At 38.3% G+C, this 25,683-nt stretch overlaps 1 protein-coding gene across 1 annotated transcript in view; it reads left to right on the forward strand.

Annotated features, from left to right (window-relative positions):
- The window catches only part of AFF3 (ALF transcription elongation factor 3), a 420,437-nt gene that overhangs the window by 231,854 nt on the left and 162,900 nt on the right, over window positions 1-25,683 (forward strand). The window contains exons 7-9 of the mRNA XM_063077832.1: window positions 6,057-6,137; window positions 15,797-15,833; window positions 25,178-25,229. Coding sequence (XP_062933902.1) covers window positions 6,057-6,137; window positions 15,797-15,833; window positions 25,178-25,229 — 170 coding nt within the window. The remainder of the gene's footprint in view (window positions 1-6,056; window positions 6,138-15,796; window positions 15,834-25,177; window positions 25,230-25,683) is intronic.

The following is a 25,683-nucleotide window of genomic DNA, read 5'->3' on the forward strand; positions in this document are numbered from 1 at the left end:
AGGCAGCGTATTTATACAGCAATAAAAGCACAAGGCTGAAATCAGGGTCCTTGTTGTAGAAAGTCTCAAACACTAGGATGCAGTCTTTGAGAGCAAATATGATAGAGTAGGAAACTAATACTGGACTGGGAGTAAGGCGATACCCGGCCAGATTTCAGCTGTGGCATTTATGGACTGAGTGACTGTGGTCAAATCCATTAATCTTTTTTAGGTGTAACTTCTTCACCTCTAATATGGAGATAGTAATTATTATTTAAAGCTTAGGCACAAATGAGGAATTTGCATGGAAGCGTTCTGAAAACTAAAGCACAGCAGGAGGCTCATCCTCTTTGCTGTCTTCATCTCATCCTCGCTGTTGCTCTTGTGTATGTGCTGATGGTACGTGAGGATTTTAGTTAGATCTGAACTTCAGGAAAATTCACTTGGCAGCCATGTGGAAGATGGGCCAATAGCAAAGGAAAAGGACCAATCAGAAAGCTATTAAAGTAACCTAGGTTAAAGGTAATGAAGGTGTGATTAGGGGTGATGCAGAGATGCTGTGCGATTCGGCATTCATTCAAGAACATGCTGAGTACACACGCTGTTCCAGGCTCTGTAATAGGTGCTGGGGCCATCAGACACATCATGTAGTGCCCTTAATGGGCTCATCACAAGTTAGAGGAGAGGAACTGATACACAAACAAGTAACCACAACAGAGGGAACAAGTGTCCTAATAGAGGTCTGTGTAGGGAAAATGTGGCACAGAGGAAGGTCAAATCAGCAGTGGCTTGGTTGGCCAGAAGAAGGCTTCATAGAAAAGGAGGAAGTGGGAGTGGGTCTTGACAGATGAATAAACGGCGTGGCATATGAGAGAGTAGGTTGGAAGAGTCCACCAGCATGTGCAAAGCATGTTGTATTCAGGAGATCTCAGCTTGGGATAGCAGTGAGGCAGGAGTTAGGCTTTGGCTAGAACATGGAAGGTTTTGTATCCACTTATAGGCAGCCCAGGATATGGTAAGTCCAGCTGCTGGATGAACTTTGGCAAATCATTTAATGTCTTAGTAACTTGGTTTCCTCATCTATAAAATGAGAAAATAATAAGTACTACCTTTTAGGGTTGTTAAGAGAATTTTATTATGTGAATCATATAAAACAGTTAAAACCATATATATCTTACATGCTTAGTAAATGTGATGTACTGTTATTGATAGGGGCAGGGGGACTGAAAGAGAAGGAGTCTAGGATAACTCCAAGGATTCTGATTTGAGGACTTAATAGATGTTGGTGACATTAACCAGGACATAAAATACAAGAAGAGGAAAAGTTTGTGGGGCACAGAAGTTGAGTTTTAAATATGGTGAGTTTGAACTGACTGTAGAACACTCGGGTTGAGAGTTTCAGTAGACCCGGATAGAGTGGGCAGTTAAGACATGGATGTACTTTTGGCATCACCCATATACTAGACGGTTTTTAAAGCCACAGGAATAGACAGGATCATCCAGAAAAAGGAAAAGGAACAAGAGGAAGGCTGAACATACAGCATTCAAAGAACAGTGAGAGAGAAGAAGTTTCCACAGAAAAAGAATGAGGAAGAAATCTCAGAGCGGAGATGAGCGAGGAGGACATGGCATCCTGTGACCCAGGGTAGAAGAGAGTTTCAAGGAGAAATGAGTGCTCTAGAGAACCCAATGAACGTGACGGTCAGAAGGACCTTTGGCAGAGACCGTTCTGTTGAAAAGTGGATGTGGTCTTGGTAACGTGAGGGTCGGTAGTGAGTTCACAGGTATCAACTTCATTTTTTAAAAACTAGACACACATACGTACACATCACACACTGTTACATGGACACCTATATGTATAATTTGCAACAAAAAATTTTAATAAGTCAAAAATAGAAATGGTGGATGAGGGTGTCAAAGGAGCAAATATAAAGGCTTCTTTGACAAAGTTGTCTATTAAGTGAGATAGAGAAATAAAGAGCAGCTAGAGGAGGGGTACAAGGTCAGGGAAGGCTTGAGACCTGATGCTGTTTGTCAGTCTTGGGGAAGAAGCCAATGGAGAAATAAAGACTGAAGTTCAAAGACCAATGGGATATTGATGGAACTAGATCCCCAAGGACAGAACAGACAAGGTGGAAGGCACAGGTAGGGATCAGCCTGGGATTTATACCTCTTCTAATCAGACCAGAGGGAAGCAAGGGGGGTCAGGCATGAACACAAACACATTCATCCTTGGGGGACATTTAAACGATAGCCTTTGTTTTTTCAACGACATAGGAGGCAAGGTCACCTGTTATGAGAGGGTGAGAACCAATGTGAGGTTCAAGGAGAGTCACGAAATGCAGAAATAGCATGTGAGGTGTTGGAAGAAGGACCAGCCTAGGAACGAGCGTAAGGATTGCCCATGCCAGACTTGGGGAAGTCAGCATCCTAATGCCACATAGCCACCACTGCACACAAGTTGCCTCTTTCTAAGCATCCCAAGCCTAGGATCAAAGAAGCTAGAATGAGGTTTTGATCCAAAATTGGAGATTTTAGGGGATTTGTAGTAGACCTAAGAGAGATTCCCACCATGTGGAAGCGTCTTGGATAAGCCAGCAAAGATGTCTGATACACGGTTAGTGTTGGGTGTTGGATTTCAAGAGCAATTAAGTGTGCCAGTTTTTACCTGAGAAGAAATAGGGCTTGGAGGAGACCCCATGGAATTTGCCAGCTCAGAGTAGACTGGGAAGAGCCAAGATTGAATTCTTTGAGACAAAATCCAGAGGTCAGAGTTAAAGTCAGGGTTGTGAAGCCAAAAATTTGAGGTGGAGCAGAGATGGACTTAGAACAACAGGTCAAGAAGTTCAAGAAGGTGAAGTAAAATGCTTGAGGGTATCCACAAGATTGCCCTTATAAGCCAAGAATATTGTAAAGGCAGGGAGGGCAGGAGGGGCTTGGGGAGGGAGCCATTAGGCTGGTTTAAAGAGGTGGGGTGGGCAGAGAGAAAGATGCAGTTCATCTTTAACAAGGTGAGGAAAGAAGCTGAGGGTCCAAAACCACATGGCCAAAACCTTGAAGGAGAAGGCTCATTTGCATGGAGCAGCAAGCTAAGAAAAAGTGGCATCTGTCTCCTGTGGCAACTGTGACATCAGGTGGATGATGAATGGATGGATGAATGGGTACACTGGAGGAAGGAAGAAAGAAATAGAAAGATTGCAGGCATACCTGGGATTAGAGAAGAAATATTTGATAGTGGACACAGCCAGAGCTGATCCCTTAACTTTTAAATTCAGTAGATAGTAAGTTAAGCAGCTCGTGTGTCTAAAGCACAGTCACAGGGTCTGCCCACGGGTAAGTCTTCAGTGAATGTTCATGTACGGAACGAGTGGGGGCTTGGGGGTGGACCCTGATTATGATGCAAAGATCAGGAGGATGCAGTTTCTACCCTTAAGGATCACAGTTTAGCGGGCTCTTAAAGCTTGTCTGCTGTTTCACTCTTGGATAAACTGTATATTAAACAAATTTTTACCTTAAAGTGTCAGTTGTAAGAAGCTGTTGGTCTAGGAAGTGTTCTTTTGAAAATACAGTTATTTATATTCTTATGGACTTTTTATTTCATCTGTTCCTGAGTAGCTATAGGACATACAAAAATAGTATTTCACCTTTTGAGGGGTTTTGGTAGCAGTCAGGCGCAAAATGCACATGTGTATTCTGATAAACAGATGAATTCGTAAAATAATGTATGCAAAGTTAACATGGACATGCTGGGGTTGTTTGTGTAAGTATGATGTTTGATCATGAGCAATTAGTTTGTACTTTCCAATTGTGGCCAAAAAATGATTTCAAAGGAAGCTACTGAGTGGCTGGTTAGAAGTGGAATGAACTCAGTGGTACATGAGTTAGCAAGGACAGAAAAGAACAATTGGTTCAATGACTTGTAATTAACAACCTAATTCCTCTACAGAAGATTTGAGTCTACTTACAGCAGAAACACACATACCCTAGCCAGTAATTTAAATGCAAGAGGAAAATCAGAAACCTTGTAGAGGAAGGAGGAGAGATGGCTCTGTGGGAGAACCAAGTTGTGAAAAGGATAGAGTTAGGAAACGGAAGAAAGCCCCTTGTCTTCATAGCTTTCTTAATTGGTTAGCAGCAATCCAGGTGAGATCTGACCCTTTCCTACAAAAGGTGGCCCAACGATGAGTGGTCCTTGATTGCATGGATACTGCTGTGGACACAAACTCAACAGTCCTGCCTGACAAGCTCCTCCAAAGGGTCAACGAGGCTATGGCAGATACCTGGACAGTAAGAGGTGGGAGGACAGAGGGACATAAGGGGTCACTGGATCCTCCTTTGCTTTCCGGGGGAAACTGATAAGCTGAATGGAGAAGGTCTACCTCGAATGCATATGTGCTAAACTCACTCATGGGGGGAGATGACGTTGGGTCAGTACATCCCTCATCTCTCATGGGGGAGAGATGACGTTGGGTCAGTACACCCTTCCAAGGTGGTTTTGAACGCACTTGCCCTGCCTCTGCTTCCTCTGTGGGTTCTGCACCATCGGACGGGCTGGGGGATGACAGTTACCCAAGGAAAGAAGGCACAAGACCGTCCTCAAGAAACTCTTTCATTTCAAAAACCTGATAGAATTCCTTTCAACACCCCACCCACCTACCAAAGGGAGGTGAAGAAATGTCCTCACCTCAAGAGAGAGAATGTCTCACTTTTCTTAGAATGGATCAACTACTGCTTCTGTGCTTGCTCAGGTTTGGAAGTGCAAGCAAACCAAGAAATAGGGTTCAGAACCTATTTGTAAACTCCAAGTTGGCTTTCTAGTAATCAGAAATAAATTTAATTCCATCATCATGTATCAATCGCAAATATCTTCCAGGAGTTGAAACTGAAGGAGAATACCCCTCCCTCACAGCTAGTGAATGTGTATGTCAAAAAGCATATGCATACACATGGTGGAATGCTACTCAGCCATAAAAAAGAATGAAATCTTGTCATTTGCAGCAGCGTGGATGAGCCTGGAGGACATTATGTTGAGTGAAGTAAGTCAGGCACAGGAAAGATAAATACTGCATGTTCTCACTCATGTGGGAACTAAAAAAAAAAAAAATGTTAAGCTTATAGAAATAGAGGTAGAATTGTGGTTACTAGAGGCTGGGAGAGGGAAGAGAGGGATAGAGAGATGTTGGTTAACAAATACAAGATCACAGCTAGATAGGAAAAATAAGTTCTAGTGGTCTACAGTAGTACTAGGTGTGTATAATTAACAATGATTTATTGTATGTTCTCAGTTGTCTAGAAGAGGGGAGCTCAAATGCTCTCATCACAAAGAAATGATAAATTTTTATGATGATGAATATGCTAATTACCCTGTTTGATCATCACACATTGTATATAAGTACAACTCTGTACCCCATAAGTATGTCCAATCGATGTGTCAATTAAAAAATTAAATTAAATTAAAAAACAAAAAGCCTATGACAACGTATTGCATATTGAGCTCAAGTTGTGTTCTTAATACTGTGTTATGAAAATGGCACCATTTTCTCCCTGTTTCATACATGTGATTTGTTTTTTCACTTCTCTGTGAATGACATTTTTATGAAGACCGAAGTGATGTGTGGAGCTTATTGGGAACCTGTACTTTATCTGCAATAGCATAAATAACTCCTCTAATAAAGATCCCTAAAGTTAAGAGTATTTTGTACATTCGTTCAGAGAAGAGACACCCTGTGAGTTTTGTGGGATCCAGTCCAAGGCCCCTTTGTATGGCATTTTCTATAGAACTTTTAGTACTGGATCGTCCCTTTACTCAGGGGCTTAAATGAAGTGAAAATAGGGCAGCTTTGCGGATCTTTTTAAGGTATAAAGGGAGCATGGGGATAACCATGGAACCAAATTAGGAAAAGAAGTCATAAAAGTGGTTTCACATCCTTTTCTAAAAAAACTCCTTTCATCCCTTATTCATTCCTTATCCCTTTCGTGCCTTATTGAGGCATGCTGGTACGAGTCCAGCCACTGTACGTGCTGCTGACTTCGCATATGTCGGGATCACAGGAGTGTTTGTTTTTTCCCCCCTTTAGGAGATGACCTGGCTTCCACCGCTTTCTGCTATTCAAGCCCCTGGCAAAGTGGAACCAAGCAAATTTCCATTTCCAAATAAGGTGAGCTCCTGCACTACTCGCGAGGAACACACTTTACTCATGTAGACTTCTGTCGTGGTCGGTGGGTTTACCCTTGATTGTCTTTTCCTCTGTACATATTCTTGTCAGAGGCACGTGAATATGATCTTCAGCAATTTGCAAGTACATATTTATTCATCAAAGAGGAAGAATCAAGCTCACGGTCTTACCTACACTTCCATAATCGCTGCAAAATGCGATGCTTATTATATTGTCATTTGATCTAAAAACATTTGTGAAGTTGAAATGCATCTTACAATCATTTTATACATTCAGTGTGATTGTACGTCCTGGTTTTTTCCTGAAAAGCTGTTATTAAATGAATGATGTACCTTAAAATCAATGTCTTAGAATTGAAGACGTGATATTTAATTTCTCTTGGATATCTTTTTTAAAGCTTAAAATATTTTCTAGGACTCAAAAAAAAAGATTTCTGTATTTTCTAAGGAGAGTCACAAAAAAAATCAACTACAGAATATATTTAAATTATACATGTGTCTAATAGGCTTTCTTTGATTTTTTTCTTAACCATAAAACTGACACTTAAATACATACTCATTATAAAAGATCAAATTATACAGATGGAAAGAAAGCAAAATATGAAAGTCCCTGGCACCCCAGCCAGATTCTATTTCCCTACCCAGAGATTACTATCAGGAGTTTGGCGTGTACCAATTCAGTCATTTTTTCTGTGCATTATGGGCACATATGTACATATGCAGTTTTTAAAAACTCAAATTGTATAGTACTAAAAGCATATTTTCAAGAGTTGAATTTTTCCTCAGATACCTACAATATGTAAATATCATTGCTAAATATCAATATCACAACTTTTAAAGCGAATTATCAAAATAATTGTTCATTGCTGTTATCACAATGGTAAATTCCATTCTGAGAGTTGATTTTTACTTCCCTTAACAAAGTGTATTTGGAGATCTTTCTTTCCAAATGAACATATAGAGATTTCTTCATCTTTCTAAATAGCAGCAAAATATTTTGTACTATGATTTTGCTGTACTTTATTTAATCAAGCTCCTTTTGATGGACACTTAGATTGTTTACATTTTGTTATTGTTTCAAATCCTGTTACAGCAAACATGTTTTATAAATGGCTTTTCTATGCCTGCTATTGAATGTCTCTAGGAAGCATACCTAGAACAGGAATTATGGCGCTGGAAGCATCAGAAGCCACATTTATCCTTGCCTGGGTTTTAAGAGTACTTTTATGTATCTTTGCCAATGATTAATTTGGATTTTTTATCATCGTGTCTGTATGATGGATGAAAAGTTGAGATTTCATTGTTTTAGTCTCATTTGCATTTCCCCAGTTACTTCTAAGCTTGAGTGTTAACTGTTCTTCCTTTGTAAATTGCCATTTATATCCACGGCCACTTTTAAAAAAATGATTTGTAGGAACTTCTTATATCTTATTCATTTGTCTATTACATATGATGCAACTATTTTCTTGTAACCTTATTTATGTGCCTTTTATATTAGCAAAGTGTTTAATTTTTATGTCAGAGAAAAAAGATCTTACCTGCTTCAACATTCTAACATTGTTCTCTATTTTATTCTAATTCTTTCATAATTTTTGTTTAGATTTTTTTAAAAAAATTCGTGGGTAATGTGACATTGAGTTCTAGTTTTATTATTTTTAATGATTAGTAAATTATTACAACACTATCAACCTATTACCTATTAGCCCACTTTTCCCTCACTGGTTTGGAATACCACTTATGTCAACAGTTGAATTTTCTGTAAATTCATGGATTTGCTTCAGAACTCTATCTGTGAGTGTGAGTGTGAGTGTGTGTGTGTGTGTGTGTGTGTGTGTGTGAATATATACATATATATTTATCTCAAATTGTATAGTATTAAAAGCATTTTTAAATATATATTTATATTTATATATTTATGTATATTATTTATATATATACTTATATTTATCTAATTCCTTCCCAATAACTCATTGTTTAAATCAGAGGTCAACAAACCTTTTCAGTAAAGGATCAGATAGTAAATAGTTTAGGCTTTGCGGACAACACCTAAATGAGTGAATGTGGCTTCTATTTGGTGGAATCTAAACCATAACCCATCTGAAGTTCCCAAGCTTCTAGCCCTTTCAATACAGGGGAATTTAGTTGAATAGTTTATTCAGTATGTATGTCCAAGGGCATCTGCCACACATAAAATAAAATGCAGAATCCTTACAACTTTTGCACATAATCTGGCCAAAATAATGGCTGACCCAAAATAAAATCAAATAAGTATTTTTGTTATATGCACATTTCTATGGCATAAGTACAAGTTTTGATATAATTGGGTGCATACCAAAGCATATTTTGTTGTGACTATTCCTACAAATTTGTTTTGTTTTGTTTCACGTAAATACTTAATTGTAAGCAATAATTTAAGTCCTGAGGTGAAATGGAGACTTTAAATCATTAGTGCAAAAATTTTATTTTTTTTAGCTTTATTGAGGTATTATGACACATAAAATTGTATATATGTAAGGTAAACAACTTGATGTTTTGATATTCATTTATATTGTGAAATAATCACCACAAACAGCTGGTTAACATATCCATCACATCACATAGCTACCACTTTGCATTTCTTTTCTTTTTTTGTAGTAACACTCCCCTGCTAGCAAATTCAAAGACCTACCCTCTTAGCAAATTTCAAGTATACAATAAAGCGTTATTAACTACAGTCACATCTCTGATATATCATATTTCATTTATATATATACATCATTTATATATGTGTTTATATATTTTATATATTATATAAACACACACACATTTGGAGAGAGCATAGACATTATGCTAAGTGAAATAAGCCAGACACAGAAAGACAAATACTGCATGATCTCACTTGAGTGTGGACTCTAAAATTGATTCATAGAAGCAAAGAATAGAACGGTAATTGCCAGGAGCTGGGGGAAGAGGTAATGAGAGATATTGTTCAAATGGCACAAAGTTTCAGTTACGCAAGATGAGTAAGTTCTGGAGATCTCATATACAGAAATGCGACTATAGCTAAACGTTTTGATTATTAAGACAGAAAGTTAGAAGTATCCTATTTTTCACTCAAAAAGGTACATTATAATCTATCATATAGGGCACAGAATTTCAAATTTAAATGAAAAAATTTATCTTATATAGGACTACTATAGGATTTGCATGGAGCTATTTCATCTCTAGATGTTTTTGTCTAGCCCAAGAAAGAAAAAATAAGTGATTTTACAAAGTGTAGGAACATTGCGTGATTTTAATAATGTCTTTTTTAAAAACACTTACTATAAGCACTGATCATTTATCTTGTACAGACAAAACAAGACTGCATTCGTTTCCTATTTCTGCTGTAACAAATTACTTCCTCAAACTTAGTGACTTAAGACAACACACATTTATTATCTTAAGACTCTGAAGGTCAGAAATCTGAAGTCAGTTTCACTGAGCTAAAAATGAAGGTGTCGGCAAGGCTGGGCTCCTTCTGAAGACTCTAATGGAGAATTTGTTCTCTCGCCTTTCCCGGCTTCTACAGGTTGCCCTGCTCCTTGGCTCCTGGCTCACATCAGTGTGACCTCTGTCTCTCTTGTCACATCTCCTCTGACTCTCCTACCTCTTCTTTCCCTTTTGAGGAGCCTTGTGATTACGTTGAGCCTACCAAATAATCTCCTACCTCAAAACCATTAACTTAATCACATTTGCAAAGTTTCTTTTTCCATGTGAGGTAGCATATTCACAGGTTTGGGAATTAGGGCACAGACATCTCTGGGGTGCCATTATTCTGCCTATTACAGAGACTGTTATTCATTTTTACACAGAGTGCACCTCTTTTAACCTGTATCTCAACAAATTAGCATTCTGACAGCTGGACATTGCAGTTTACTAATTAGACTCTTAATGTTTAAGATTATCATTGTTGCTAGTGTGTAGGAGCTAGAGTTGTTTATGGGATATGAGGGGCAAAGTCTCCAAAATGACTAATAAACAATGAAATTAAGCCCTTATTAAGATTAAGGGGGCAATTTGACCTCACAAGGAAAGTCAATTCAATTGTGCATTCTGAGTTACCAGTACCACTAAATTAATTAGCTAAATACTTCTGAGAATTTCCTCATTTTGTCTGGCTATCGAAGGACATAATATATAGTAAAGTCAATGGACTATTTTTTTTTCTATTTGCTGAGGACTTAATTTGGAGTCACAATTCCCTAGACAAACACTACCAGGCATTTCTGCCTCATTCTTCAAATCTCAAAAGTAATTGAATTTGGTAAAGAAAAGAATGAATGACTTCTTTGAATTGGCTGCCATTATTAGGTATTTCAACCAAGAGAGAAGAAAATTAATTTGTTTTGCCTTTTCCCTTTCATTTCTACAGCAATCTCCTAAGTTTTGAAATGCAAACAAAGAATTCAAAATTGTAGAACATTTTGAATCCTCAAGAAGGTGTATATCCAAACCTAATGGTATTTCACAAGCTTTTCACGTGGCTGTGAATGCTGAATCTGATGGGATCAGACCTGGTCTGAAACTATTCTTGCTGATTGCTTTTTAAAGCATTATGCAGAAGGATTCTAGCATTATTACCAAAATGACAGTCCTATCGCCATTCTCTTGATGCACTAGAATGAAAATGAAAGCCAGAAAGTGTGAAGGAAAGTGCTTTGAAGTTGGAAAATCTATTATACATCTTTCTTTTTGGGTTGCTAGCATGCTTCAAAAACTACCACAAAATGTTTGCACTGAAACTGCGTGTTTAGCATTACCTCAAAACGAACACTTAAGTTAATTATAAATTAACGTAATTTAAACTGCTGTGAGCTTTATAGAATAAGAGTAAAAAGAAAGTGATTGGTGGGGGTGAGGGAGATCCAACCAAATCAGGTGGTTATTTTTCCTACAGTATTAGCTTTACATGGGGGTCTGAAAATAGGTGAAGACTTTCTTGGGTTTTTTTTCTTTTTTGACGGCTGGCTGGTATGGGCATCCAAACTTTTGACCTTGGTGTTATCAGCACCACGTTCGACCCACGTGAGCCAACTGACCAGGCCCAGAAGATATATTTCCATTTTTTGCCTTTTGTACTTCCAGTAATGGGCTGTTAGACAAACAAGAAGAGGTATGAGTGAAGCCAACCTCAAATGGATCCAAAAAGCCATTTTTCAGTAATGCCCTCACAGTATAAATACCGTCCTCCATCAGAAATGTGGCTAAAGAACTACTGTATTTCATTGGTCTAAGGCACATATTTTTCACATTTTAAGATCCCTAAAATTAGGATTTCTTTTACAGTTGATGGCATCTGACATTTAATTGGCAGCAATTTTCTTTCATGGTAGTACATGAGATAATGCAGTATCATACGATCTGGATGGCATACTACGTTTGATGAAATGTGTTTTTTTAATAATGTTCCATTGAAGGGCTTTTTTGGATACTAGTATGCCTGGTTATTTCTGTCTTCAGCAAAATGATTTGTATGAACTTTACTTCCCAGCTAAAAACCACATTTAAAGGAGTTTTAGGATTCCCATATACCAAAGAATAGTGTAGACAATGGGACTTCAGGATTTAAAGAAGAAGAATAAATTTGCATTTGTAGATATTCTAAGTAACTGAGAGTGGTTCTCTGCTTTGTGCTCTTGACCGTCAGAATGACACACACTTGAGGAATGACCTTGGCAGACCAAAAGCAGCAGATTAACCTTGGAAATGTCCTCATATGGGATTACAGGCAACTTCTTCAGTATACTTAAATATTTTCCTGAATTTTCTTTAGTGAAGAGATATTATTACAGAGCCATCCATGGGTTAAGACAATAATACCAGTAGCATTCTTTCCATGACACTAATTGTCAAATTGTATACTTTAAATATGTGCAGTTTATGTTATGTCCCTTATACTTAAATAAAACTTTTTCATTTTAAAAAATGAGACTCTATAATTGAAAAGACAATTATTGTAATGGATGTGTGACACAGTGAAGTGAAAACATAAAGAAAGAAGCAACTAAGTCATCCTGAGATTCTGGAAGACTTCAAAGGACAGGTAACCCTTGAGCTGACTTGCGCCGAGCCGGGGAGGAAAAATGAAGTTTGCCAGGCGGGATGTGAGCTCCAAGGAGAGGCGGTAAGGACAGGATGCACAGGCTAGGAGCACTCTTGTGTGGCAGTCACAACGTCACTTGTGTTATATCAGTACACACATCACCTCCACTCTTAACTTGCTGGACTCACTTCTGTCAGACCTAAAGAGCCAGACAGAGAAGATTGCAGCTAGTATTGTGCTCCAGAGGTGTCTGAAATGCAAATGCACGGAAAGAGCTAGAGATTCCCCAGGCATCTGCATACTGAAGACATTTGCAAGGGGAGCAAAGGCCTTTGACACAGAAGCTATAGCCATGTGGGGTATGGGTGGGGTGGCAGGAGACACAAAAATGGAAAAGACTTCAGTGTCTGGGCCCTTTGGAGAAAGGAGCCTTTGCCTCCCTCTGCCCTGAACCCAGCCTGGCTCTGGCTTCATGAAGAATGAAGGATTTGCATACTCACTGAGGCACCAGGGTCCTGCAGCTGGTGGGGCAGGGCAGTGTCCTCTTTCAAAAGTAGCAGCCACATGTCCTGATTGGCCAGCAGACATCTTATCAGGGCGAGGACGGTGCCCTGTAGACCTAAACTTGAAAACGGCTTCTTAAGTTGCTGACACCTCCACAAGCAGACTGGAGGCACACTGCCAAATGTTACTAAGAATGATAACGGGCCATCCTTTGTACCACAGAGTGGCACAGCCTAGGCACATTGAGGTTAGAGTCAGTATTTTTGAGCTAACATTTGTTGGTTCAATGCATCTCGCAGAAGACATCATTAATGACTAATAGTCGTTAATTACGCAGTTGCTTTAGTTGAAACTTGAAGTTTTTTCTCTCTCTGAAATACGTGATCTTACAATATGTAATCGTAATTTAGGTCATCTGCAAGCTCATCTTTGGTTCTCTGCTGAAGAGTCCATGGTCAATAGCCATCATTTGGGATTTAGGATGCATCAAGAAATAAAAAATTCGGTTTCCTGTTAGGGTTAATGATGAAAACTATCTCAATTATCATTCTTGCCCACTTGGTGGTGAGTGAGCCTTCCCTCTCTAGTACAGGATGCCTCCAGAGGGCCAAAGCGTACAGACAGCTCAGACGAGTTGGCTAAATAGGACTCACGGTACTTTTCACATATTAAAACTAAAGCTAATTTATGTTCAGGTATAAACTCTACATTAATTAGAAAGGAAGGGAAACACACCGGTCTACTTGGGGGATTTAACTGTAGATGTCTTCGTAACAGCATCTATCCAAAATAGGCCAAAGGCATTTTTGCAGATTATATTTTAGCCTGTCATTTCAGGAATAGTATTTCATCTTCTAAAAAATAATAATCATTTCTAAGAACTGAATCTCAGGGTGGGAGTCGAGCTTGTTCTTTTTCTCCAGTAATAGCTTCATCGTTGCCAACACTGAAGGGGGTTTATCAGGCTTCTACGGAGCACTCAGTCTGCTCAACAGAGTGGGACTCCCGTCCATTCCTAATGTTCCCACTCAACCCCTCCCCCCACCCTGACTCGTTTCACACTATTCCAGTGGAATTCCTTTTTAAAACAGACGTTACTGCTTGGGTTTGGATATACCACAGGTCACATTAAATGCCCATAACAACTATATTCATGGAACAAAATTCTGGTAAAATATGTAATGGAAGTTACTTTCATTTCACTGGATTTTTGTTCCACACACCAGAATTCTAAAAGAGGCTTGCTAGATTTTGTGTGTTGCTATGTTTTTTTGTTACATTTTTACCATCTCAATTTATTCTTTTTAAAATAACTCTCCCTTATATTTCATATTAAATGAGAATTTTGCAAGGAAAGAGGATATGAATTATTCAAGACAAAACTTCACATTCCATTTTAATGCAAATAAAATATGGTTAATCTCTATTTACCTGAGCAGTAACTAAATTCAAAATACTGTGTAGTACTGACTTTATGCCATTGCAGATAAGAGGTTCTAATCTTTCCATCTACCAACGTGAGACTGACAAAAATTGTTCCGCAGTGTCCCTAGTGGGATGGTTGCCAACCTCAACTGCAGAAAGGAGGTGGGAGTAAAGGTGCATTCAAAGGAAAGGAGGCAGGGCCGAGCCTGTGGCGCACTTGGTAGAGTGCTGCGCTGGCAGCGCGGCGACGCTCCCGCCGCGGGTTCGGATCCTATATAGGACTGACCGGTGCACTCAATCTAAACCTCATAGAAGAAAACATAGGGTTAAATCTTCATGACCTTGGATTTGGCAGTGGATTCTTAGATATGACACCAAAAGCATGAACAATAAAAGAAAAACCAGATAAATTAAACTATCAAAATTTAAAACTTATGTGTATCAAAGAACATTATCAATAAAATGAAAAGACAGCCGACAGAATCAGAGAAAATATTTGCAAATCATATATTTGGTAAGGGCGTAGTATCCAGACTATATAAAGAATGCTTCCAACTTAACAACAAAAAGGCAAACAACCCAATTTAAAAAATGGTAAAGGACTTGAATAGATATTTCTCCAAAGAAGATTTACAGATGTCCAACAAACACATGAAAAGATGTTCAACATCGTTGGTCTTTAGGGAAACACAAATCAAAACCACAAGGAGATATCACTTCATACCCACAAGGATGATTATGATTTTTTTTAAATGGAAGATAACAAGTGTTGACAAGCGTGTGATGAAATCGAAACCCTCATACATTGCTGGTAGGAATGCAAAATGATTCCACCGCTGTAAAAAATCATTTGGCAGTTCCTCAGAAATCTTAACAGAGTTACCATATGACCCCAAAGTTCCAGTCCTAGGTATATACCCAAAAGGATTGAAAACAGGAGCTCAAACAAGTACATGTGTGTTCATGGCAGCACTATTCACAATATCCAAAAGGTGAAAATAGCCCAAACGCCCATCAGCAGATGAATGGGCAAACAAATGGACTGTTGTATATATATGCAATGGATTATTATTCAGCCACATAAAGGAATGAAGTACTGATACATGCTACATCATGGATGAACCTCCAAAATGTTATGCTAAGTGAAAAAAAAACAGACACAAAAGATCGCATATTGTATGATTCCATTTATATGAAGTATCCAAAATAGATAAATCCATAGAGACAGATGGAAATTGGTGGTTGCCAGGGGAGGAGGGGCAGGGGGATGGGGAGACACTGCTTAATGGGCAAGGGGTCTTACTTTGAAGAGATGGAAATATTTTGCAGCTGTATAGAGGAGTGGTTGCATACATTGTGAATGCACTAAATGGCTCCAAACCGTTCTGTTCAGAATGGTCAATTTTGTGTTATGAGAATTTCACCTCAATAAACAAAATAAAAAGTCAATAACACCAAATAAAAGTGATTGTGGACTATATTCCCATAACTGCTTGGCATGCACATTCATGTAAAAGTTTCTCATCATAGGAGCTGGCAGAGATTATTAGCAGTGCATTAGTTCTGAATGACCAGGAATATATCTCATGTTCAACTTGAGTTTTGAAAGTCAAAATAAGAAAATTAATTGATATTTCTTGTTCTTTCAGGATTCTCAGCTTGTATCCTCCGGACACAATAATCCAAGTAAGAAAAGCTTGTTTCTACAGTTTCATATTGGGAGGAGGGGGACACAGAGGGCAACTGATAGTAGGTTTAAAGGAAATTCACTAAATAGAGAGTAAGATCCATGGTGCCCTTGAGTGCTCATATTCAAGGGAAGGAGGGTCAAAACATAAAATGGTGACTCTCAAAGCAATCCTAGGATAAAGAAACATCATTCTTTATTATTATAAATAATAATAATAAATAATAATAAAGTCCCTAGTATATATGGAGTGAAAAAAGGTTTTAAAGGCAAATAACATGTTGTCTAAATGAAAAGAAAGTGAATGGGCAAAGAGGACTCATCCGAAGACCTCAAGATAAATGGCCTTAGATTCCAGGAAGAAAAGTCACAACTTGCTGGGTATGTATACCATGCCTTCTTCCAGAAATAGGCAAACTAGACAGTCTAGGAAGGAGTTTCCTTCATGGATGAGCAGCTAATAAAACACATGGGCTTTGTCATCAGAGACATGATGTTACCATTCCGTGACGTACTGTATTAATTCTCTTCTTTGTCACTATTCATTGGAATTAATGTTGTCTTGGACATTAAAAATGCACAAGCTCCTGTCCTAAAATCACACTCATAGATTCGGGCTTTGATTGTTTCATCACCAGCCAGTGAGCCAAGAAGACCCCTCGCCATTACAAAGCTATGTTTGAAGATGGAAATCACCCTGAGCTACTAGATGTGTCTGTGGAACCAAGGCTCACCCATAGGGCATCCGTGAGGCAAAAGGGTTGGGGAGAAAAGACGTCCAGACAGATGTGTTGGGAAGCCCGACTTTTAATGCACAGCTAGAGAAAGATCAGTGGAGAGAGGTGATAGGATGGCACAGTGATACGCAGCCATATCACTGAGCTATGCCCCGCTCTGTGGTACAGGCACAAGGGAGGAGGTGAAATCCCAAGGGACATAAAATCTGGGGAAAACGATCAATGCAATAGTAAAGAAAGGAGTCAGAAGAAATGCTTGGTTTGCGGGTATTAGCATCATATGCCCGACACTAGAGCATACTGAACAGTTGCTGCTGTGTTCCTCACCATTTCTCACCATTTGAGTCAAAATGTTCAGAATAAAGGGAAGATATAATAGATGAATAAATGTACCTTGTCTTGTCTTGCAGTTTTTGAGAGAAAGAAAAGCAAAGGAAATAGCTGAGTGCCTTCTGTGTACTTTGACATATGTTATTTCACCTAATCCTTACAGTAGCTGTATGAGATAGGCATTACTATCTCAATTTTACACATGAACAAAATGAGATTCTGAGCTTAATAACTAGCCCAAGGTCACGTGGCTCAAAAATGGCAGCTAGGATTTGAATTCGGGGATCTCTGCCCCAAAGACACAGACTTTCCATCTCACTGTGTTGATTCCCAAGAAGTCTGTTTTTCTCATTTCACTGCGAGATTGAATTCTTGTCCAAGAACTATGGACTGTGATTTTTGTATGCATCCGGCACATTTTTATGGTATGTCTTCATACTCACATGCTTATAGTACTATTTGGATTATGTAAAAACAGACCCTTCTTCTATGAAACATGAAGTGGCACCTTCTTTGTTTGGTACAAAACCCTCTGGCATTTTATTGTCTAGGAAAGGTTTTTGATTGGCTTTCTCTTTTCTGGGGTAGGGGTTTTTTTGTTTTTCATTTTTTGATTTTTGGTGGTTTTTGGGGGGGAGGGGTTGTATTTTTCAAATAAATCTTCCCCCAAAAGTCAAGCACATGTATAAAAAGGTAATATCCCTATTTAAAAACTTGAGCATTCTCTGTAGATTATAGCACATTTGAAACTTTAGGAGAGCTAATCCCACCAGCATTTCCTGTGCTGTTTTATATTTGGTTTGGAGACATTATGGTTTGGAATGGTTTGGAATCATGACTCCAGTAAACATGTAGGAAATAGAGAAAGACTGAACTTCAGAGAAACCATAAACAAAATATGTATATGTGGATTCATTACTAACCCTTACTACTACCCTTAGGCCAATTTTTTCTGTTTTAATCTTTGAAATTAGAAACACTGTTATATAGATACTAAGAGAAAAGAGTGTATAAATTAAACAGAAAGTGATTTTCAATTCAGACCTTTTAAAAGGTAGATAGTTTGCTGAATTACTGATCAATTGAACTTAATATTATAAAATGGAACTTTATTAAGCATTGAGAAACTTAAACATTAAAATAGATGACGTATGTCTACACTTTTTAAAGTTATGAGAACTTCCTGTTCAGGTGGCAGACTGGGCTTTAAGTGCTTCTTTCCTTCTTTTCAGAATCCACTTACTCACTATAAAGCTGCAGAAATGGAAATAAATCCAGAATAACACTGAGAACAGGAAGAAATGCCATTAGCAAAACAGAAATTTAGTTGAGTTTCTGGAAAACAGAAAGTAATAGGACCCTGCTGAAAAATAATCCTGAGCAGAGAGGGTCATGACCCAGAAAAAGGAAAAAAGAATCAAACAAACAGGAATGAGCTTTAGTGGTGATGGGCACAGCCCTGGGGAGCCCCAGGAGAGCCTCCAGATTTCCACTCAACCCCAACAGAGAGCAGGCGTGGACTGCCAGCACTGCTAGTGACATCTGGGCCGTTCCTCCCTTGCTCCTTCACCCCCGTCCTAGCTGGTGCTCATACACAGCTTTCAGTCAGATAATCCTCTCAAAAACCCCAAAAGACCAAAAACCACAGTAATAATTGCTAAAACGAAAGAACGGAGGACTAGAACCTCTAGCTGGGAACTGATACCTAAGAGAGAAACAATAGATTCTAAGATAATACCACATCTTAAAAACAGACATAGATGAGTGCTGGAAGAAGAATCAACTTTCCTCAAGAGAGAAATAAACAAAAATTCTACACACTTCTGTTGGGGGGCTATGTAGAAGGAGGGTGTGGGCTCCCGGCTTGCCTGGAGGCCTCGCTTCTCTTGAACCCTAAATAAAACTTTCTGATCAACATACCCTCTCCATGTACAAAAAGCCCCAAATCAGGCCTTTCCTACAAGGATCAGATGTGCTATAAAGATCAATCAGTCTACTAGTCCAGGAAATCTGTGCCAGTTACCTTTGTTAACCAAACTGTTATTCAGAAATTTGAATATGTAACCAATGAGCACCAAAAAAAAAAGTACTGGCTGCAGAAGAAATCTAGTTAATTCAAAGAAAAGAAGAAAAGAGTTTTAAGTATAATTGCAGTCTTCAGAAAGATTTGAAATTATTTGTAATAAATAGGAAGAGAATAGATTGGTATGAAAAGAAGCAATTACAGAACAAATGAGCACTTGAGAATTAAAAATATGATTGACAAAATAAAAAATAGAAGAGATGGGTAATATTTGGTCTGGAATATAAAGCTGAAAACTTTTTTTTTCTGAATTTAAAGCAAAACACAGCTAGAAAATGTGGAAATTAAGTTACACAGAAAATCAATCAGGGTAGGAAGTCAAAATCCACCTAATAGGAATACCGGAAAAAGAAAACAAAGCAAATAGAGAGGAATAAATAATAGTAGAAGTAGAGTTCCAAGGCAATGAACAACTCACAACCAAAAACACTTATGTAAAAGGAAACAAGTGACCATGAGCAAGAGCAAAAATAACATACAGCAGAGGATTAGACTGCTAATTCAGATACTGGAACTATCTAGCCTAGAATAGAACATCAGAGTCCTTACGTTAATTTCTGGAAATAAAAGAGAGGATTGGAAATGTGGTAAAGAACAAGAAGATTTGAAGAAGTGCTAAACACAACTTCTAGAAATGAAAGAATAACACAATCCCTTAATATCCTTGGGGAGTTGGATCCACGACTCCTGTGGATACCCAAATTCACGGATGCTCAGGTCCCTGATGTAAAATGGTGCAGTATTTGAATATAGCCCATGCACATCCTCTCGTATAATTTAAATCATCCTTAGATTATTTATAATACTTAATACAATGTAAATACTATGTAAAATAGTTGTATTGTTTAGGGAATAATCACAGGGGAAAGTCTGTACATGTTCAGTACAGATGCAGTTTTTTTTTCCAGAATATTTTCAATCCTCAGTTGAATCCATGGATGTGCAACCCACAGACATGGAGGGCCAACTATACAGTAACAGAAATTAAAATTTTCATGGGCAGATTTAAGAGTGCATTAGATGTAGCTGAGAAATGTTTAATGGATTGGAAAGCTGAATTTAAGAAATTATCTAGACTGCAGCCTAGAGAAGCAAATATTAAATAGGAAAAGAAAGTTAAATCTTGGGGATAAATGGGAAAGTCTACCATATATCTAGAATTTCAGAAAGGGACAGAGGAAAGAGGCAATACTAAAGGAGGTAATGGCTGAGAATTTTCCAGAATTGAAAGACATTAACTCAGAGGTTCAAGAAACCCAATGAATATTTAAGCAGGATAAATGAAAAGATGTCCGCACTAGATACACAGCTAAACTGCAAAACACATAGGTAAAGGAAAAAAACCTTAAAATACCCTTTAATAACAAAATATCAAGAAGGCAACAAACTTCCTGCTGACTTGACGACAGCAGCAGCAGGAGCTGTAGACAGTGAAATTGTAACTTCACTGAGTTAAGAGAAAGTAACTGTTAATTTAGAATTGTGTCTTGCCAAAAAAAAAAAGAAAACTTAAAGAATAAAGATATGTTTAGACAAAAACTGGGAGACAAAGATATGTTTAGACAAAAACACGCTATGGGAGGGAGTGTTAATTTGGAAACCAGTGTAGGATTTGCTGGTAAAGTGGGACGTATGCGAGCCTTACAGCCCAGAACTCCTACTATGTGCACGAGGAATGATGTTCCTGAGTATTGCAATTGCATTGTTCATAATGGAAAAAATCTAAATACCCCTCAGGAGTAGAACAAATAAAAAACTCACGATATCTTTATACAATAGGGTGCCGCACAGCAGTGAGGATGAATGAACCAAAACCATGCGTCCTGATAGCTGAATCCAAACGTCATAATTCTGAGTGACAGAATTAAGCCTCAAACGAATGCCCACAGGATGATTCCATTCACATCGACTTTACAAACAGGAGCCACCAGAGCATAGTTTATTTACTAAGACATAGGAATGGTAAAACTATCAAGAACAAAAGGGAATGATTAACACAGAATTCCTTGCTAGATAGCTGGCAGGGACAGTGGGAAGAGGTCACCAGCAGGTGGAGGCACTCCGGAGCTTCTGGGTTACTTTTTGGCAGTGTCCCGTTCCTGGCCTGAAAGGTGTTTTCCCAGTTAATTCATCTTAATATTTTAAAACTATCTATATACATTTCATGGAAATGTAAGATTTTATGTACCTTAAATGCATGCTTTATTTAACTATTTTTTTAGGAAAAGGCATAGCTTTTACTTGAGACAAACTAATCCATGGCATGATGGAATATAACAATGAGATTCATTTGACATAAATGCACGGATCATTTGCTCTCATTCACCTTTAGTGAAATTTCCTTCTGTGCAGGTCCACTCAGACTACTTTTGTTCTTTAGTGACTAAGATTTATATTGTTACAATATTGTAAATTCTCATTATTAGTTCATAATTTTTCTAACTGACCTGTAGGCAAGTCCAAAAATTAAACTAACAACTAAACTAATATGAATGAGGATGATTCATTAATAATTACTGAACAGAGTATAAATATGTAAGTACTTTAAATCTTGGCAATGTAAAAGGAAAGGTACAGCTGTTTTGAGTTGTGTGTGAGAGAGAGAGGAAAGGAGGGAGGGAAAAACAGACGGGTGAGATTCCTTACTTTATACAGCATAAAAGAAAAGATACTGTCAGAAGTTGATTAATCAAGAAATAGAAGATGAAATATATTTAAAGTTACAAATACTGCTAGAGACAATGAAGTTAATAATGTAACTAATAAAATTGTAAGGGAGGGGAGGTGGCAGTATAAGTATATTAAATACCTTATCTCTTGTCTTTCATATCAGAAATTAGGTACTGTCTAAAGTTGATACATCTAGAAATAAAAGCATAAATATATTACTTAGGGCGACAATTGAAGGGCTAACAGAATTCAAGACAAAAGCAAGCAAAGTCATTACTTTATTTCTAATGTTCAAGTTATTCTACTTGAATACATGAACATGGATTACTTCTAATGTAATCATACTTAAAAGTTGCATTGTATAGCAAAACTTTCTTCTGCAGCAGAATTCAGTGAAATGCAGGTCTATTTTGATTCCCTTTTAAAAAAACTGCTTTAGTCCATATAACACTATTGATGGAGATATGACACTCTAGCACTGCAGCCAATTTAAAGAGCATGAATTATGTTATTTATCTTTATGTGTAGCAGACAGAGTACCCTACATGTAAGTCCTCAGTACATTTATTGAATTAAAAAGGTAGCTATTGTGATTTTTTTTAAGTGGCCTATTGGAGCCTTCAAGCTATTTCATACCTCAAACGACATATCCACGCCAGTGGTGAGTGTACCTTAAACCTCTTTTCCCACTGTTGCGTGGGATTCTGTACTAGCAACAGATCATCAGAACAGAAGACAAATACTGAGCACCTAGTGCATGTTAGGCACTGCAGAAGGCACAGGCAGACAAGTACAGAATGTCAAGATGAAAATACGTATATGATACACACATATACATATACATTTACAAATATATTTACATATATACATTTGTGCATGGATGTTCCTTTCTGTGGCTCATTCTTTTCTCTCTTCCTCTCTGTAACTGTATTTCCACATACAGAATGACCACCCTGCACCTCAGCCAGTCTTTTATGTTCAGCTTTTTAATGATCAATGCAGGTTCCCTCCCAAAGAGACCAGTGTGGCATCTGTTATGAAAACAGCTGACATAAAAACAGGATGACCCAAACAGTCCTCTTTGGAGGCTGCACGGAAACATCTCCAGCCTACCCAACTAAAAACATCTCTTACTGAGAATTTTCAAGCTTACATTCAGCATTTTCCCTCAGGTCCTGATAAAAGAGGCCATGACTCTCAATAGCTTAATGCATTTAAAATTTCAAGTTAACTTTAGAAATTGCACCACCTAAAATCTCTAGATGTTGAGGGGGGAGGAATTTTGTGTTTTATCCTTTCTGAAGAACAAAAATAGTTTTAATTCCACTCTCAATCCTGAGCTTACATTTCCCCAGAAAGGTTAATTTATTATCAGCACTGAAGTTGCTGAGATGCTCACTCTCAGATTGTCCATAAACGTCCTGTTTGGCCCCATTGTATCCTTCCTATTTGCCAGAACCCGTTCTGTTTTCCCTGTTGCCACAACATAAGTGAATGCTGCTAAGAACAGAGATAATCAGTTGCAGCTTTGTCCCCTGCTGAAGCCAGCCCACGACTCCTGCAGCCCCTAGATCCCACGTGCAGTAAAGCCTGTGTCCTGCAGGTTATTTGGCAGCATTATTGGTAAAGGTTAAACATATTTATTCAAACATCCAAACAATGTCTTTGTTTTTATTATTGATTTCCTGTTTTCTGGCATAAATTGTTTGGAAATGTTTGCTGTTGCCTACTGCTGCCAAGTTTGCTGTTTTACACTCTTGATTATGATGGGACATGGTGACTACCAGAGGCTATGGACTGGGGAAAGTAATCAATTTCTCCAAATTAAAGGGGAAAAAAAGGATCAATATATTTGAGAAAAATTAAACCTCCACTTAGTTTTGTCTTACATAATGTTACATAATGTAGGTGTTCTAACTCTCTATTTTGAGATTATGGCAGGAATTGTGGTTGCTCAGTGGAAAAATGATTCTGGAAAGTAATAAATTAGGTTATTTTCCAGCACTGAAGCCAGTTGACCAGGCCTTATATGTCTCCTAAGTGAGTGCACCCCAGACCGGGTCTGGAAGACAAAATGTAATATAAAAGTGTGAGGTTTAGAGCAAGTTTATTAATTTGCTGCCTTTGCCTTGACGTCAGCATGTTTATATGTATCAGGACCCTGTCAGATCAGTGTTTGTTATCAAGGCAGTTCAAACTGATTTTGTGGCTTTTTGTTTTTCCCCTGAACCGACCATATTTTTGACAAAGTAGGTGTCCCTCATGATTGTTGTGGAACTACGTAGACACACAGCGCGGAGTTATGTCTGAGATAGATGTACAAACTAGAGATAACTATGTCTTCTTTTTCTCACAACTGTTATTCCTATTAGAAAAAGAGAATATATAAGGTTTGCTTCTGAGTTCAGTTTGGACAGTATCTTCAGAGTGTGTTCATTATATAATTCAGGGGGTCATTCCTGAGACTAGGTGACCACAAACTAATGTTCACAGCTGACAAAAGGATGCAGTACAATGCATCAGCATGAGGGCCTGAACAGTAGCATGAGAAATTCTAGATGATCTCCAGGCCTGATCTGAAAGAGCACAGCAAAGCAAGTTGCCAGCACCAGGCCCAGTGCTCGCAACTCACAACCCTTGCTGGGGTTTATTCGGCTGCTGGCACTGCATGACCATCAGCTGCCACAGCTCACTCCTGCTCCCATCACAATGACCCTTCTCGCCTCATCCCACACCTCAAGGAAATAAAAAGAAGCTCCTTATACTATGAGGATGCATGGCTCATACTACCAGTTGGTCGAGGATTAGGAATCGCACTATGCCTATTGCAAGAGGAACTTGCACTTTAAAACTACAAAAAGTGAACTGGGTCTAGGCTCCCGTATCTAAAACCTGTGCAATCCTCAATGACCATAGTCCATAGAAACATTTCTTTATCTAGCCTTGCAGATGGTCAGGAAGGATTTCTGGTTTACATCTTACTCTGCCTTAACTTTGGGGGAGCCCCAAAACCTGCTGCCAAGGCTCCCCTGGAGTATAGTTTGGGGGGATCTTGTGACCTATGGTGCAACCTCAATATTCTGTAAAATTCTCTCCTCCGCATTCTGATTCAGCCTGATCTGGTCTGGCTTGTGTTAGCAAAAGGGATGAAAGTTCAAAGTGCCTTGGATATAGAATGCTAATAGATTAGAATGCTAATGCTTAAATTTTCTATAAAATGCAGTGGAAGGAAGCAGGTTCCATCTGTAAGATATTCATCTTCTGGCAAGGTCTCCACTCCAAGCCTCTGGTTGTTTGCTAATAGCTCTTTAGTACCTACTCAAGATCTGTGCCTGGGCAATTGCATTGCATACAAGAAATTATTTTGCAAATCCAGTTCTCTGACAATAAAGATGTTTTAAAAGCCTCCTGCTGCACATTTGGAAAGATTGTTAATAGGGGCATGGAAATATATTTAATCTCTCTTAAATCTTGAAGACCGTAAGACTCACATGTCGGTACTTTTTTCTGCTTCCTTTTTAAGAGAAAGGTGATGTCGAGCCAGAGAGTCCAGACAATGGCACATCGCATACATCGTAAGTCTTTCTTGTTTCCGTCAGAGATGTCTGTTTTTTAATATGCCTTATAAAGTGAAACAGTGCAAGTAACTTTTAGTACTAATAATAATAATGGAAGGACGCCCATGGTTCTCTTTTCTCATGGTAATGACTTTTTAAATGCCTTTGGGTGCAGATGCATTTTGAGGTCTTTATACTTTAGCATAGTTAAGAGGAATCTTGAAAATGCACAGGATCCCCTTTATGAAGCAGAACTGTAATGAGATTTGAGGGTGTGCTTGGGGTAGAAGAGAGATAAGCCCTTTAGATGTTGGCTGGAGACTTTCAGCACTGCCCTACGAACTGCAGAGCTCCATGCACGGGGAAATATTCCGGCCCACACACCTGTGACTTACCAAAGTCATTTTTGAAGCCTGCCACCTGCAATCTCACCTCTGAATTATGTGAAAAATACAGTTATAGATATGTCTGG

This window comes from Cynocephalus volans, chromosome 14, assembly GCF_027409185.1.
Source record: "Cynocephalus volans isolate mCynVol1 chromosome 14, mCynVol1.pri, whole genome shotgun sequence".
In the NCBI taxonomy this organism is placed as follows: domain Eukaryota; kingdom Metazoa; phylum Chordata; class Mammalia; order Dermoptera; family Cynocephalidae; genus Cynocephalus; species Cynocephalus volans.